General features: G+C 42.3%; 1 protein-coding gene across 7 annotated transcripts; it reads right to left on the bottom strand.

Moving 5' to 3' along the window:
- Nucleotides 1-7239: 7239 nt before the first annotated feature.
- On the bottom strand, nucleotides 7240-15969 carry ccdc22 (CCC complex scaffolding subunit CCDC22). Of its 7 annotated transcripts, none has more exons than XM_045692211.1 (16): nucleotides 15429-15964; nucleotides 14752-14929; nucleotides 12351-12483; nucleotides 12034-12140; nucleotides 11899-11940; nucleotides 11619-11745; nucleotides 11285-11454; nucleotides 10925-11137; nucleotides 10614-10805; nucleotides 9515-9751; nucleotides 9323-9424; nucleotides 9096-9203; nucleotides 8863-8958; nucleotides 8576-8635; nucleotides 8352-8426; nucleotides 7240-8209 (listed from the first exon to the last, which is right to left on the bottom strand). In XM_045692211.1, exons 1-16 carry the CDS (start codon nucleotides 15476-15478, stop codon nucleotides 8096-8098), a joined length of 2004 nt encoding a protein of 667 aa, XP_045548167.1. In that variant the 5' UTR covers nucleotides 15479-15964; the 3' UTR covers nucleotides 7240-8095.
- Nucleotides 15970-18503: the final 2534 nt, after the last annotated feature.

Genomic DNA, 18503 nt, shown 5'->3' with positions numbered 1-18503 from the left:
AGATTACGTTGAAAACAAACGGATGCTGTCTCTAGTAGTTCATATATTCCCCAGTGCTCCCATTGACCTCTATACGCTTTGTCAAAGATGATGGATAAATACGTTTACTTAGGCCGTTTACCATTGGAAGAAATTGTTATGGTTCTTCTGTGTAAGTGGGCGTTCCCGCTCTCGCGTGAGCATACTTTTTCTGAGTGAGCTCACGGTTCCTCCATAGTATCTGGGATGCTCACAGGAGAGGGGGGGGGGGGATCTTCTTCTTCTTTGAGATTGGGTTGGCGTATCATATCCAATTTTTAAGGTGCATACACCGCCACCTACTCTACTGGAGTGTGAGGCCAGTCACAGCCTACGTACATTAAATTCTCTTCATTTGTCCTGTTCCTCTAAGAAAATGAAATAAATCCCTAGACATCACTTCCTTCCCCCCACTACACCACCCAAATCCCAACCCTGTCCAGCCTCTCTAACCCTTTCACACGATTGTGTGTCTCCCTATCTACGTCATACAGTTCACAAAATATCAACATATGCTCTACCGTTTCCTCCACTAAACACTCATCACACAGACCTGTTTCATGTCTCCCTATCATCCACAACATAGCATTCAAACCTGTGTGTCCAAACCGTAGTCTACTACACACAACTTCCTCTATCCTACATCCCATACTCCCCATCTCTTCCCTAACTGACCGGTGCACGTGATAAAATTGCCTCATTAAAATGCAAATCAATTTATAACATTGTTGACATGCGTTTTTCTGTATTTTTTTGTTGTTATTCTGTCTCTCACTGTTCAAATAAACCTACCATTAAAATTATAGACTGATCCTTTCTTTGTCAGTGGGCAAACGTACAAAATCAGCAGGGGATCAAATACTTTTTCCCCCCACTGTATATATCTCTCTGCATCCTGTCTCACGTCCTAACTCCATTTTCTCCTACCCTCAATCATATCCACATCTACACTTGGTTTCAGAAACAGCCATGGAGGAACGTTCCCCAATGCAATTGCCGGCCCTATCTCGCTCTCCCCCAGCCCATATTCTACCACTTTCTGCCCAATTGTCCACCCGTACGGCCTCTGTTTACCTACTCCTTGCTCCCAACATTTCCCAGTTGCCGCAGGATGTCCCTCTGAACTCCCTTTCAACCTCGCTCAGTACGCTAATGCAAGTTTGTCCTGCCTTATCTTTAGTGGCAGTTCTCCACTATCCACCTGCAATGCTTAAACAGGTATTGTCCTGAAGGCACCCACACACAATCTCAGGGCCCTTGACTGTATCCTATCCAGGTGCTGTAGCATTGTTTTGGATGCTGATCCATATACAAAGCACCCATAATCCAAAGATGACCTGATCAATGTCTGATACATACACAAACAACAGTGTTTATCTATTCGACCCCCAATCACATCCTGCCACTGCCCTCGTGAGGTTCAGGACCTACCTACACTTAATTTCAATATACTCAGCATGTCTCTTCCACTTTGCCTCTCATCAAACCACATACCTAAATACTTAAACTCAGACACCCTACCTATATCCTGACCATATATTTGCAGACTAACATCTTTAACTTTCCTCCTAGAAAACACCATAAAGAAGGACTTGGCCACAGACATCCTAAACCCCCATGTTAGAGACCAATCTTCCACAGCTCCAACAGCTTCTTGCATCTTCCTCATCACATATGTTTGAATGTTAAATGATGAGACAGAGGCGTTGATGCGAGTAACCAGTCTTGTTCAGTACATTACAATACATCCGGGTATCTCAAACGCACCGGTAAAAACACGTTGCAGTAATTAACATTTATCAACAGATGGCATAACTGTGTCATCTTACACCCATAACAACATACTTCACATTCCCATCTCTCTTCCATACAGCCCTATCATCAGCATACAAGGCCACAACGTCACAACCAATGATTTATGTATACACTAGAAGAATGATAGGGGGCGCTGTGTTGAAGCCTCCATCTTGGCACTCCCCCACCGTTGTAAAAATGTTTGGGGGGAAGCTATAGAAATGTATTTATTAATGTCTGCATAATTCTTTTTGCCACATTTATTATATTACATACACTTTAATGGATACTATTAAATTATATAATGTAAGCTAAACATAAAAATAAAAACATATTTTAAAACATTTTCCTTAAAGTATATATTTATTTGATTACTAGTGTTACTGTCCACACTACAAAAAAAGATATACTTAAATACATATAATTATGTCCTTGAAACATATAATTGAAATACTAGAATTCCATTCAATTCTATGGAGGACTGCTCCTACTGGGGAGTGCCAATATGGCCGACCGGTGGCTTCAAAGCCTCTCAATGGCCAATACATAGCATCAGAAATCCAGGGTTTAAATGCATCATTGGTCACAACTCGGTCAACAGAGTTTCCCGGCCACTTGTAATTCCCACTTGGAGGGTTGTTTAAGTCGAACTAGGAATTTCAGATAACTACAATAGCACGTGAACGCAGCATTATGGTCTCTCCCATTAAAGTCCTGCCTACTTCCTGGGTCAGAAGCTAGAAGCACAAGCATTTCGCTACATTCGCATTAACATCTGCTAACCATGTGTATGTGACCAATACAATTTGATTTGATTTGATCATGTCCCATACTGTTTTTGAATGGGATTCAAGATTATATTGTCAAATTCATGAAAACGTGGTCATTTAAAATATTCTGGATTAATTTACTTTTACCTGATGCCTTTCATTATATTTTTTACTGCATTTTGTTTTTCGTAATCGAAAACCTTTATAAAAGGCATTGGGTAAAAGTAAATTAAACGGCAAATATTAATATAATTTCACATATATTTTAAATGACCAAGTTTTCACTAATTTGATTCTATAATATTGAATCCCATTCAAAAACAGTATGGGACATGATCCAGGAAGTAGGAAGGACTTTCATAGTGTATAATATAGCCTTGCTACGCCAGCATCTCCTCAGGTCTTTTTCTTCACATATTTTCAAAAAAGTCAAACTTTACAGCAGTCCTCATGGATTAAATATTTATAAAACCTGGGTCATATCTTATTTTCCCCAGTAACAAGATACACATTGTAATTTAAGGTTTGTAGGCCCTTCTAGTGAAAATTACAGCCAGAGATCAGCCATGTCCAGCAATGCCATGTGTAATATTGTAACTGCATGACTACATTTTGTAACGCATGATCAATTATATACAAATATAAAAAATGTATTCATAAATGCAATTCAATATAGAAGATACAGTATATTATTGAAAATAACACAGCACAATGGGTCCAAGAGACGTACATGATGACAGTTATTTTCACTGGCTATGTGTGGATATACTGATTGATAACTGGTTGCTAATGTATATTTGTACCTGATGCAAATGTCTCAAAAATAATAACTGTTTTAGAAGCCTTGTTTACACCTTGCGGTAACATGCGAGTTTTGTGATCTGATCAATATGACCCAATCACTATCTGTCTGTCATGTCTACACATAGTATTAAAATGTGTCTGTGTTTACACAGGAAGTCTAATTCTGATCCTTTGCACAATTATTGGTGAAGAAAGAGTTAGGCTGCCTGTGTAAACAGCCTACTTGTGTCTGCATTGTGACCAGATTAGCGGGTGCCTCCCTGTGTGCAAATTGTTTGACAGATATCGGGTGTGTTTGAGTGATAAGACTAAAGCAACCGACTATAGACGAAAGTCAAGGAGTGAAGTCAGGCGAGGTGCATCTGCAACCAATGATGTATATAAACCCTGGATTGCTAATGCTATGTATTGACCATTGAGAGGCTTTGAAGCCACTGGTTGGCCATATTGGCACTCCCCAGCAAAAGCAGTCCTCCATAGGAATAAATGGAATTCTACAGTATTTCAATTAATTGTTCCAAGGACATAATTACATGTATTTAAGTAATTTTGTTGTTTTAGTAAGGACAGTAACATTGGCAATCTCTAAAAAGCGTACTTTAAGGAAAATGTTTTTATATATATATATATATATATATATATTATTTGTTTTATCTTTAGCTCACATAATAATATGTTTAAAGTATGCATTAAGGTGTCTGTAATAGAATAAGTGTGGCAAATGTAGACATTAATATATGCATTTTTATAGCTTCCAAAATATTTTTTACAACGGTGGGGAAGTTCCAAGATGGAGGCAAGTTGGCCTCTAGCCCTCCCTTTCAGTCGTCTAGTGTATATATAGTCGTCTAGTGTATATATAAATCATTGATCTGCGACAGCTGAGAGTCTACACTAATGTAGTTTTGCAACTGCAAGGCTCAGATCAACATGGCAGTGGGGCCATTGGCTGGTTTCGAGAGCATCAAATCCATGATGCATTGTGGGTTAATGGTGGGTGACTGACTGATTGATCTACAAATAATAATGAGTAGTTAATTATGATGCAAGGTGATGCAAATTTGTAGCGCAGTCAGTCGCCTGCACTGTTGATCAAGCCCATTGTTTGTAAAAGGGTTTCTTTATGTCGAAATAAACATGTAACTAACCCTCATATCACACACTCACAAACTGAAATCATATTATGTGTGTACACATTGTACAATCAATTAGTGAGAGAGCCTCAAATATCACATTTCTATGTATATTTCCACTGTACAAATAAGTCAGGACAAATTGGTTCCTTTTTCAGTCATGTCTTTGGTCACGTTCGTGTGGTTCAAACAAAAACACCTTAATGATTGGTAGACAACAGTCTCCCACAGTGCAAGCGATGGCCGCAGGATGAAGTTGTTGACTGCAAAAACCTGCAGTCAAAACTTCATGTCCTTTGATCACATGATTTTTGTAAAGTTCATGCAGTTGACATGCAGGCGCAAAAGTCGGACAACTTTTATCCCCAGAATGCAACACACTTTGAAAGGCGTTGAAAAAAAGAGATCCACTCGAACGCACCCCGCATTAACGCAAACGCAGCCTGCTATGGCTGAACATTGATGAGTGAAGTCGGGGGATGTGTATCTGCGACAGCCGAAAGTCGGACACTGTTATGGTTTACCTACAGCAAGGCTCTGTCCAATATGGCAGTGTTGCCATTGTTTATAAAAAGTTTTTCTATGGAATGTCAAAATGAACATGTAAATATGTGTACATTGAACTATCAATTGGTGAGAGAGAGCCTAAAAATATCACATTAATTTGTAAATATCCACTGTAGACATGAATCGTAGCAAAGTTTCACGCAGGTCTTTTGTCCCGTTCGCTTGGGTGAGAAGCAACTGCAGGGACTTGACGGCGATTTCATAGTTTTTGTAAAGTTCATGCAGTCGACATGTAGGCGCAAGTCGGACCATTTTTATCCCCATATGCAACATACTTTGAAAGTGAAATGGTAAAATTGATCCACTCGAACACGCCCATTCTTTCAAAATAATATGAATGCATTTTTTAAAGACAATTGCTGAGGTCATAAGTAAATGGTGCTCAGTGTCAATGGGCGTGTTCAACATTGCAGCCGACTGCCTTTTCTACACTAAACAAAAATATGAACACAAGCGTTGGTCCCATGTTTCATGACCAGAAATAAGATATCCCAGAAATGTTCCACACGCACAAAAAGCTTATTTCTCTAAAATGTTGTGCACAAATTTGTTTACATCCCTGTTAGTGAGCATTTGTCATTTGCTTATATAATCCATCCACCTGACAGTTGTGGCATATCAAGAAGCTGTTTAAACAGCATGATCATTACACAGGTACACCTTGTGCTTAGGACAATAAAAGGCCACTCTAAAATGTGAGGTTTTGTCACACAACACAATGTCACAGATGTCTCAACTTTTGAGGGAGCGTGCAATTGGCATGCTGACAGCAGGAATGTCCACCAGAGCTGTTTCCAGAGAATTGTCGGAAAGAGTCTCAGGGAAGCTTATCTGCATGCTTGGCGTCATCTCCAGGGTCTTGAACAGACTTCAGTGGGCAAATGCTCACCTTCGATGGCCACTGGTAAGCTGGAGAAGTGTGCTCTTCACGGATGAATCTCGGTTTCAACTGTAACAGACAGATGGCAGAGAGCATAGCATATATGGCTTCATGTGAGAGAGGGGTTTGCTAATGTCAACATTGTGAACAGTGCCCCATGGTGGTGGTGGGGTTATGGTATGGGTAGGTATAAGCTACGGACATCGAACACAATTACATTTAATCGATGGCAATTTGAATGCACAGAGATACTGTGATGAGATCCTGAGGCCCGTTGTTGTGCCATTTATCTGCCGCCATCACCTCATGTTTCAGCATGATAATGCAGAGCCCCATGTCACAAGGACCTTTACACAATTCCTGGAAGGATGTAAATGTCCCAGTTCTTCCATGGCCTACATACTCACCAGACATGTCACCCATAGAGTATGTTTGGGATGCTAAGGCTTGACACGTACAATAGCATGTTCCAGTTCCCGCCAATATCCAGCAACTTCACACAGCCATTGAAGAGTTGGACAACATTCCACAGGCCACAATCAACAGCCTGATCAACTCTATGCGAAAGAGATGTGTCACACTGCATGAGGCAAATGGTGGTCACACCAGATAACTGACTGGTTTTCTGATCAATGCCCCTACCTTTTTTAAAAGGTATCTGTGACCAACAGAGGCATATTTGTATTCCCAGTCATGTGAAATTCATAGATCAGGGCCTAATTAATACATTGTAATTGACTGATTCTTATATTACATTTTGAAATTGTTGCATATTGAATTTAAATTTTCATTGTGTACAAATGACCTTACGTCATAAATAACTCATTATTTGTAGATCAGTCAGTCACAATTTACCCATGACACATAACGGTTTTGATGCACTAGAACACAGCCAGTGACTTTAGAGGCCAGTATAATGATAATTCAGATAGTTTGACCATCCAGATCTGTTTACACTTGATTAATATCCAGACACCACACATACCTGACTACCTCCGGAGTTGGTCAGGAAGATCTGATAACAATCAGATCACGTGTCTTTAATAATAGTCTACACCAGTCTAAAAATGTGGGCACAGTCAAGAATGTTGACAAGATTAGGACAAAGGGCGAATGTTAGCACCAGGTATAAACGGGACTTGAGAGCCAGTTCAACAGGCATCCCCTTCCAGGATCAAGCAAAAAAAAAAAAAGGACAGTATACGAACAACACTAAGGACCTTTCAGCATTTCAAATAAAATAAACATGTGAAAGAAAACAACCGCACAGGACTTCATTAACATGTTCATTTTATGCTATGACAAATATTTGTTATTGTTTTTATACAAGTTTCGCATGATTCATTACATCAATCAATGTGGTTTGTTACCTAATCTAGACCATTTCAGGAGATCAGTGCTCAAAAGGTGAGGCCATTTACTTTGCACCAAGGCTCCCTAATCCAAATAACACTGAGCCAATGAGACAGACAAAAGCAGCATTTGATTTCAAGGCATGAGAATGAACTAGAAAGGACAAACCTAGTAATCTCCAAATCGACTCCAGTTAAGACAAAATATGGCATGAATGGAATCTTAGGCCGTACCTAACCACTGCATTGTTCTGGGGAATGAGGGCCAACATGAAGAAATTCACCTGAATTGCAGTGAACTTCAAAGTAGATCATTAAGACATTCACTATCAGAACTACTGCAATTTTGAAGAACTACTACAAATTTATAATAGAAAAAGTCAGAGCATCATTTTCCAAACTTATTTTTTGATTGGGTGGAATCAATATGGAACCAGTGTATGGACACCAGGGATGCAAGGCCAGTATAATTCATCGCTGTGTTGTTACACATCACACTTCTTTTCTTTATCCAGTATAGTTTTTGGGTAAGCTAAAGTTTGTGCATAAAAATGGTACAAAAATCTATCTCCCCTTCCCCATATGCCGTCAGTGCTCCCAGAAGGCAATGCAACAAGACAGTGGACATAGGACAGCGTTGAAAGTCTTGAGACCAGATGGAGTGTGCTTTCTTGGTTCCACACACACAGGACAGGCAGTCTCGAGGGCATGCTACCAGTCAGTTTGACCAGCAGACACGTCAGGTGGCCACTACGGTGCATCATGCGGAGGTTCACGTCAGGCCTCTCTGATCTTGGCAGCCAGAGCAGAGTTCTCCTGGCGAATGGCTTTGTAGTCCTCCAGGATCTTCTCCAGGTTGCTTACAGTCTTCTTACCATTTTCAGTTTCAATCTATGGAGAGAAGGAAACTTAAAAGTTTGCTCTACCAAGTCAGCCCTATATCACTATGTCAATAAAATGACAAACTGACTCATGTGGTACAGTAGCAGAGCAAGTTAGTGGTTTGGAATAAAAGAAAGAGGGCCATATATACCTGTTCCTCCAGGTCTCTGATCTCTCTCATGATTGTGCCTGTGTCCTCAATAGTTTGGATCAACTGAGTGCAGTTCTATACCAAGGAAGATAATGAAGTCACACAACTAAGAAATGTAGCTATAGGCACGTAAAATTAACACAGAGCACCAGACCAAAGGATATACGGTATGTCCTGCTCTTCAATTTCTAAGAAAATGTTCTATTCTGCAAACAAGCTCTTACCTCATGTAAGGCTGCCAGGTACTTGTAGGATTTGCGGACAGATTCGTCTTTCTTCGCATCCTACACAGTATTAGGGAAAGTATTGATTAGGCAAGAAAGAACATCATTGGTGTGCTTTCCTGAAATTTTCAAACTGTAGTATAGAACAATTGAAATGAAAGGCATGAGCAAACTGACAGCATGGGTCCTTGGTAGCAAGTTGAGCATTATCAGGTGATCTAGAAGGGATTTCCTTGACCTATAATTGCAAAAAGTAGACGCATGAGTTATTTTGCTAGGTGCTCTACCTTGAAGACCAGCTCATCAGTCACAGCGAACGTTCGGTCCAGTTTTCCAGTCAGATTGTTAATCTCTTTCTGCAGCTCCTTAGTGTCAGACAGAATCTACAGAGACCGAGAGTCGGACACACAAATGCCATACTTGAAATAGCACTACTCAGATTCAAATTTAGTTTTTAATTCCTTTGTTTTTGAGGAGATACTCAGGACTGTATTGTTGAGAGGTGTCTCAAACAGTGTACCTTCGTAATTTCTTCCTTCTGTTTCCTGATATTGCCAACGATCTCCAGGATCCTCGCAGTGTATGCTGAGCGGGAGACATCTTTGGGGAGATTCTCAAACTCTGTTATCTGAAAGAGAAGTCAGATTCCCCAAAATTGTGTCTGACATACAATGCATGGACTGGAACCCAAATAAACACAGTGTGGAAGTAACTCATCCCAAATACATTTAAAATGTATTCTAATACCAGTTGTTTATACAGTGCCTCCTTCTTCTTGGACTCCTCCGCAGATTGACGGATTTTGTTGTGAAGCTCTTTGATTTCAGATAGCTTTCTGGAGGACTCAATCTACAAAAAAGAATGGAAGTTGAAATAATAATTTCTCTCTTGCACAGTCAAACACACCCATTTGGTGATATCTAAGGAGATTAACGCTACCTCTTGGTTGCTGCAGAGCTCCTTGAGCCTGCGGTGCTCATCGATGAGCGGAGCTCTGCGTTTCTCCCACTGCGCGGCAAGGTTGACCACTCGCTTGGCACTTCCCTCCACCAGGGCCTGCAGCTTGGCCAGGTTGTTCTCTGCGTCCGGCATCAGGTCAATGGTCTGCTTCTTCACCCGCACAGAGTCCTCCTTCTCCGCCTTGCTCAGCTCTTTCTGCTTCAGCTCATCTGACACCTGCACACAGACAGGAGACAAGTTAGTCTCGCGGGGTGACTACATCTTATATGTCACAGTTCATTTGACTGTGGTAACTCTGGTCGGAGGTAGGGATGGGGGTATGTAATCATTTCACTATTCAAATAGTATCATGAATTTGTCGGATATCCGGATATAGGAAATGTACGTCTTTTTTGTATTTTTTTTACTTAAGTTAACCTGAGCACTGCGGCGCGATGGAGAGAAGCTGGCCCTTCATTGCTGCAGCTGTGGAGGGGGCGGAGTATGTGAAGGAGCAGACGGCGAGAGAGACGTCAAGGCAACTCAGCTACTGCCAAGACTAGCTAACTTGTTGCAGCCACAATGTTATTTATCGTTGCATATAACAGTGCCAGTCTTGACTGGAAAAGCCTAGAGAAGCAAGTTAGTTAGATAAAACAACTGCCTATATGTTGGTTGCTCATTGTTGCCTACTCCTCATTTAGCTAACTTTTCATTCCATAATTTTATTCCATCTTGCATTGCATTAGTGAACTCACTCTCTTTCTACACATTGAATGTCTGTCGCTTTGATTGGCCAACATAAACAACAAGCTACACATGTGAAGACCACCGGTCAGCTACCGGCCTTTTCATGTTTAAATGTCATGGTATATTCTTTCATGTAACACTGCCATATGGATATTTTAATGAAACTTAAAATACTTTCCAGTGTTAAAATAGGGCTATAATTGATTTCTTCCCCCTGCAAAAAAACTAAGCACACAAGTAATCCAAAATACAAATGTCAGTTCGGATATTCGAATAACCACGCACATCCCTAGTCTGAGGTTTACACAAATACAGAGTTTATCTGTTTTAAATCAGAGGCTCCAGTTACCTGAAGTATGGATACGGTGAGCTGCCTCATGTCTCCGCCCACCTCCTCTAGGCTGAGGGAGAGCTGCTGTAGCTGCTGCTGCAGGGAGGCCAGCTCCTCCTGCTGTCGGGCCTGCAGTTCCTCCTCTGACTGATGCGAGCTGGGAAGGGAGCTGGCCGCTGCTGCCATCTGCTGGGAGGCTTTCGCAGGCTCCTGCCACACACACACACACACACACACACACGGCTAGATCCAGATTGGCAATGAAAGGGGTAACATTTGTAGATGTTGCTCAATGTCTTTGGGGCAGGCTTTGTTAACTCTTCAATCACCTGTGTGAAAGTGAATTTCTCAGTGTGAGTGAAGCGGGTGCCCTTGGCGAGGATGTCACCACCGAGGGAGGAGCCCCCAAAGGACTGCAGTAGCTCTGTGAGATCAGAGCCCGACCTGTGGGCACCGAGGGTGTCCGAGTGAGGCTGGGCCGCAGTGCGCAGCTGCTCTTCGATCCGCTTCTGCAGACGGGAACGCTTCCTGGAGCGATATTCCTGGGTGGCCACGAGAGGAGACAAAGTGGAGTTCAGAGATTAAAACACTGCAATGAACACAAAAATATTCTTCTTGTGCTCAAATTGAAATTGTCCAAAATCTTGAAAAACTTTCCCTTTAAGTGAACTATCCCTTTAAGAGTGTACCTCAGGTGTGAGGCGGGAAAGAAGGCCTTGGCTGTTCCACTCATTTTGCCACTCCTGGGCGGCACTAAGCTCCCCTGCATGCAGCTCCAGCAGGGAGGCCGGCACTGAGGCATGCTGTGACGGCTGAGCAGTCACAGGGGGAAGAAATTCCCTGTGGTAGTCATTTTCCTCTGGAGAGGGGGTGAAAAGAATGACGTGTTACACTGCGATTTAACTCTCACCACAGGTTCTTATTTCATTGGCAAAGAATATCTTGTACCACATGCTAATATATATAGGCTACTAATTCAGAACCCTACATAATTGGAAGAATTGGATTACAGAATGTACTTACTGTCATTGCATATCAGAGGGCCCTGTGTATTCTGGGGTTTACCTTTCAATTGCTTTTTCCCAGGCACTTTGAGGCAGTGCAGTACACTAAGGGGCTGAGAGTGGAAACTGTGGGACGGTCCTGGGTTCTAAAAATAATGAAATGTTAAGTGAGAACACTTGACACAAAGACATTCAAATAGGAAGTTTGTATAGTGCATCATTTTGGTATATTGACTTCAGTAAATATCCAGGTCATAAAAAACTGGGTAAACATGAGAGACATTGCATTATTGCCTCACTACTTTCACCGACCAGCCTTGAAATCCAGCTTCCTTTATGATCTAGGAAACCAACAGTTTTTTGTCAGTGTTTCTTAGCTTTAGCTGCCATGTCATTGATAATGCTTTGTGATATTGCCAGCAGGACATACCTACCTGTGTTTTACATAGGAGGGGTAGTCTGCAAGATGGAGGGAGCCAAGGCAAGGCCAGCTGAGCTTTGATCTGGGCAGCTATCAATTTCTGGAGGAGGACCGATTTACCTGTTAAGGGGTACAATGAATGCGAGACAAATAAATACTTATAGATAAAATAATTGTCATTTTGAGAGATTCACAAACATTCAATGTATTTTTATTGATCAGATTATAAAGCAAAATAAATGACCAATGTATAAGGGGATAGCTAAAGTTAAGGTATGAATGGTACTCATTAATGACAAGAAGTACAATGGTGGGACAATGTGTCTGTACCTGCTGGTTGGTCCAAGGCCTCAGCACTTTCTCTGGGCAGCTTCTCCACCAGGAACATGAGCAGGGAGCGGATCTCTGGCTCATTGCTGTAAAGAAAGGTCTGGTAGCCAATCTCTCCCTTGTAGCCAAGGTCCTGCATAGAAACACATGTCAACCTGGTTATGCAGTCTGCTCATACACATGACATTGACCTTTGTGTCACATGCCTCAACCAGTCTACAGTCGTGGCCAAAAGTTTTGAGAATGACACAAATATTAATTTCCCCAAAGTTTGGTGCTTCAGTGTCTTTAGATATTTTTGTCAGATGTTACTATGGAATACTGAAGTATAATTACAAGCATTTCATAAGTGTCAAAGGCTTTAATTGAAAATTACATGAAGTTGATGCAAAGAGTCAATATTTGCAGTGTTGACCCTTCTTTTTCAAGACCTCTGCAATCCGCCCTGGCATGCTGTCAATTAACTTCTGGGCCACATACTGACTGATTGCAGCCCCTTCTTGCATAATCAATGCTTGGAGTTTGTAAGAATTTGTAGGTTTTTGTTTGTCCACCAGCATCTTGAGAACTGACCACAAGTTCTTAATGGGATTAAGGTCTGGGGAGTTTCCTGGCCATGGACCCAAAATATCAATGTTTTGTTCCCCCGAGCAACTTAGTTATCACTTTTGCCTTATGGCAAGGTGCTCCATCATGCTGGAAAAGGCATTGCTTATCACCAAACTGTTCCTGTATGGTTGGGAGAAGATGCTCTCGGAGGATGTGCTGGTACCATTCTTTATTCATGGCTGTGTTCTTAGGCAAAATTGTGAGCGAGCCCACTCCCTTGGCTGAGAAGCAACCCCACACATGAATGGTCTCAGGATGCTTTACTGTTGGCATGACACAGGACTGATGGTAGCGCTCACCTTGTCTTCGCCGGACAAGCTTTTTTCCGGATGCCCCAAACAATCGGAAAGGGGATTCATCTGAGAAAATGACTTTACCCCAGTCCTCAGCAGTCCAATCCCTGTACCTTTTGCAGAATATCAGTCTGTCCCTGATGTTTTTCCTGGAGAGAAGTGGCTTCTTTGCTGCCCTTCTTGACACCAGGCCATCCTCTAAAAGTCTTCGACCTCACTGTGCATGCAGATGCACTCACACCTGCCTGCTGCCATTCCTGAGCAAGCTCTGTACTGGTGGTGCCCCGATCCCGCAGCTGAATCAACTTTAGGAGACGGTCCTGGCGCTTGCTGGACTTTCTTGGGCGCCCTTCTTCACAACAATTGAAATGCTCTCCTTGAAGTTCTTGATGATCCAATAAATGGTTGATTTAGGTGCAATCTTACTGGTAGCAATATCTTTGCCTGTGAAGCCCTTTTTGTGCAAAGCAATGATGACGGCACGTGTTTCCTTGCAGGTAACCATGGCTAACAGAGGAAGAACAATGATTCCAAGCACCACACCCCTTTTGAAGCTTCCAGTCTGTTATTCGAACTCAATCAGCATGACAGAGTGATCTCCAGCCTTGTCCTCATCAACACTGAAACCTGTGTTAACTAGAGAATCACTGACATGTCAGCTGGTCCTTTTGTGGCAGGGCTGAAATGCAGTGGAAATTTTTGGGGGGATTCAGTTCATTTGCATGGCAAAGAGGGACTTTGCAATTAATTGAAATTCATCTGATCACTCTTCCTAACATTCTGGAGTATATGCAAATTGTCATCATACAAACTGAGGCAGCAGACTTTGTGAAAATGAATATTTGTGTCATTCTCAAAAATTTGGGCCACAACTGTAGAGCATGAGGGTCATTAAGGGTGAAAATGGAACCAGTCCATGACATTGTGTATGAAGACCATTATGAACATGTGGAATGATGTAGCCTTCTTCACAAAATGAGCAAACCAAATGTATTCACACTTGGGAGATTCTAAATCTTGTAATAAAACTACATTTCAGAAGATCACTTCAATGAAGTTATGCAAGCAAATGGACTATTCAATAAAGCCAATCGAGTGAGGAAATAAAGATAGTTAAAAGCAGTGCTCAACGAGATGGAATGGCATTAGGATATGACATGACTTCACATTGTCGCAGGCGGTCAAATTGGTTGCTGAATTACTTCTATTCAGACATCAGTGGTCCAGACTGCATGCATGTAGTTGGGACCATTAATAACTGAGCTTGATCTAATGAAAGTCAATTCATTTTAGAGTATAAAAAGACCCTGGACTGAGTGTCATGCAAAGGGGGTATAGGTCATATGGCTACTCTACATCAAGAAGTCGTGCATGGTTATTATTTTAGATCCAACAATATCTTAATCTTCTTCATTTGATCAACATAGTCTTGTGGGGAGAGAGTCACGAGCCTCACTTCGCAACAGGAGGGGGAGCACTATCCCTTTTCGATCCCTCACCTGACAGGCCTGTGCCAGGCTCATGCCCACTCGAAAGCGGGCAGACATGCCGGGGGGTAAGGAGTGGGACAGGCTGCTCCCCAGGGCCGGGTCGATCACTCGCAGACATTTCACTACCGCCTCCACTATGAGCTCACTGGAGAAGCGCTTCACACTCTGTACATCCTCCCCCACGTCCCTTTGCAAACACACAGAGCATGAGATGCAGGTGCACGAGGTTAACTTCTCATGTGTCTCACACCTCGCTAGTCATGTAATCAGCAAGTTACTCTTTTAAACGACATTGAAAAGTGTGTACCGTTAGAGTTGCTAACTTGACCGACATGGAGGAATTCTGGTCATTACACTAGCTCAAAGATTTGCAGAGTTAAAATCAAAAGAACCAGCTGTTAGAACACACGTGTACAAGTGTGAATGAATGTAAGTTAGCTAACTTAGCTAGCTCTCTGCACTTCACTTCCCAAGGAAAACATCAGCTGAGATAATGGCTCTGATAAGTAATTGAATGTAGAAAGACCTGGGTGTCAGTCACTAAATCAAAGAAAAGAGCTATGTATCTAGAGGTAGCGAGCTATCCAAAACTCACTAGACACAAACAAGCAACAGTAGCAAGCCAGATGGCAAACGTTCGCTAACTAGAAACAAAATGTTATTGATAATGTTGGATAACTACTTACGTGCCGGTCTGTCTAAGGGAGTGAATTAAAATCTTATCAACTTCCTCCATCACTGTAAGAAGATGAAGTGCCTTGCAATTCCTTTAGCAAAAAGCCCCCTAAATTCCAATCATTAGGCTTCAATATGCTTCTTTTGGCTAGCTAGATAACGTTAGCGGTCTCACAGGCTGGTCCATTAAAAAAAACAAGCTAGCTCGCCTGTTTTTAGCTGGGGAACTAGCTATTACGTTGTCACTTCTCAACACACGAACAAGGGGCACGACAGTAGCTATTCCAGCAACCGTTCCACTTAACACTTTTTTTGTGCTCCCTTAAATGTCTTGCAAATAGCTTTTTATCGTATGAGAGACAGCTAACTAACAAATTAGTGATAGCTAAAATGTTGCATCTATAAACACATGAAGTCACATGGGAGGAAGATATGATAGCAGTGTTCTATGGGATGCTGAGTTTCAACATTCTTCAGCAGTGTTGTAAAAAAATTGGAGAGTTGGCAAAGTAAAACTATGATTCCCGGCAAACCCCCGCTTCTAGAGTCGCATGACTGGGTACTGCGTCGAGGAAGAGGCGAAGCGAAAGGATTTGTGCCACGTTCACATACTAGTCAGAACTAGGAAACTCGGAAATGTCTGACTTGCCAACTGGTAAACGCGGCACGGTACAACTACAACCATTTAGCAAGTCGGACATTTCTGAGTTTCCTAGTTCCGACTAGTATTGGAACGCGGCATTACTCCACCCCAAATCTGTCCACGCGAGATAAGCAGACCATGTGGCCATGTCTGTGTGGAGGTCAACAATGATTAATGTCCATTGGGGTGGGGTTGGGGATAGGCAGTGTGTACCCAATGGTACGTTTGGTTGAGCCGTATCACCCTCTTTAGCGCCTTGCTGCAACAGGCTGTGATGCAGCCCGATACAAGTGTGAATGTATATTCTCCCTCAAGCCGATACCACAACGGCCCTCAAGGATCTACACTGGACATTGTGCAAACTGGAAACCACATATCCTGAGGCCGCATTTATTGTAGCTGGGGATTTTAACAAAGCAAATTTGAGGAAAACCCTAGCGAAGTTCTATCAACACATTGACTGTAGTACTCGCGCTGCTAAAACACTCGACCACTGCTACTCCAACTTCCGGGATGCCTACAAGGCCCTCCCCCACCATCCCTTTGGCAGAACAGATCATGACTCCATTTTGTTCATCCCCTTTATTTATTTTTTATTTAACCTTCATTTAACTAGGTAAGTCAGTTGAATGAAGGTTACTTTAAAAAAAAAAATTCTTATTTACAATGACGGCCTACACCGGCCAAACCCTGATAACGCTGGGCCAATTGTGCGCCGCCCTATGGGACTCCCAAGCACGGCTGGTTGTGATACAGCCTGGATCCCTTCTTATAGGCAGAAACTCAAACAGGAAGTACCCGTGCTAAGGTCTATTTAACGCTGGTCTGACCAATCGGAATCCATGCTTCAAGATTGTTTTGATCACGCGAACTGGGATATGTTCCGGGTAGCCTCTGAGAATAACATCGAAGTATACATTGACACGTTGACTGAGTTCATCAGGAAGTGTATAGCCGATGTTGTTCCCACAGTGACTATTAAAACCTACCCAAATAAGAAACCGTGGATAGATGGAAGCATTCGCACCAAACTGAAAGCGCGAACCACCGCATTTAACCATGGTGACTGGGAATATGGTCAAATACAAACAATGTAGTCCGAACAAGTTGGCGCCGACAGAGAGGGTTGCCTCGCATCTTGTCCTTAGGAAACTTTGCAGTATTTTTTTTTAAAGTATTATTTCTTACATTGTTAGCCCAGAAAATCTTAAGTGTTATTACATACAGCCGGGAAGAACTATTGGATATCAGAGACGTCAACAAACCAGCATTACGACCAGGAATACGACTTTCCAAAAATGTGGATCTTTTGTCCGCACCACCCAGGGCATTTGAACTGATCCCAAAAGACTGACCCAAAACAATGCCGCTGGAGAAGAGGAAGACAGAGCTGTCTTCTGGCCAGACTTCGGAGGCGCGCACACCACCCACCGCTTCCGACTATATTACTCACTAATGTCCAGTTCCTAGATTACAAGGTAGACAAAATTAGGGCAAGGGTTGCTTTCCAGAGAGACATCAGGGATTGTAACGTACTCTGTTTCACGGAAACATGGCTCTCTCGGGATATGCTGTTGGAGTCGGTCCAGCCTTCTGGATTCTCGGTGCGTCACGCCAACAGGAATAAACATCTCTCAGGGAAGAAGAAGGGCAGTGGTGTATGTTTCATGATTAACGACTCATGGTGTAATTGTAACAACATACAAGAACTCAAGTCCTTTTGTTCAACTGACATAGAATTCCTCACAATCATAAGTATTATCACCCAAAATAATTATTTTCAGTTATTGTCACAACCGTGTGTCTCCCACCTCAAGCCGATACCACAACGACCCAGAAGGAACTTTACTGGACTTTATGCAAACTGGAAACCATATATCCCGAGGCTGCATTTGTTGTAGTTGGGGACTTTTGAGAACAAGGCTACCTAAATTCGATCAGCATATCGTCTATAGCATTCGCGCTAAAAAAAAGCTGGACTACTGTTACTCTAACTTCCGCAATGTATACAAGGCCCTCCCCCGATCTCCTTTCGGCAAATCTGACCACGGCTCCATTTTGCTCCTCTCTTCCTATAGGCAGAATCTCAAACAGGAAGTACCCGTGCTAAGGACTATTCAACGCTGGTCTGACGAATCGGAATCCACGCTTCAAGATTGTTTTGATCATGCGGACTGGGATATGTATCAGGTAGCCTCAGAGAACAATATTGGCGTATATGATGATTCGGTGAGTGAGTTTATAAGGAGGTATATATGAGATGTTGTACCCACTGTGACTATTAAAACCTACCCTAACCAGAAACCATGGATAAATGGCGGCATTCGCGCAAAACTGAAAGTGCGAATCACCGCATTTAACCATGGAAAGGCGACTGGGAATATAGCCGAATACAAACAGTGTAGTTATTCCCACCGCAAGGCATTCAAACAAACAAAATGTG

Source organism: Salmo salar, chromosome ssa13 (genome assembly GCF_905237065.1).
Source record: "Salmo salar chromosome ssa13, Ssal_v3.1, whole genome shotgun sequence".
In the NCBI taxonomy this organism is placed as follows: Eukaryota; Metazoa; Chordata; class Actinopteri; order Salmoniformes; family Salmonidae; genus Salmo; species Salmo salar.
Note: the sequence above shows the minus strand (reverse complement) of the source record. Positions and strands in the feature narration are given on the sequence as shown.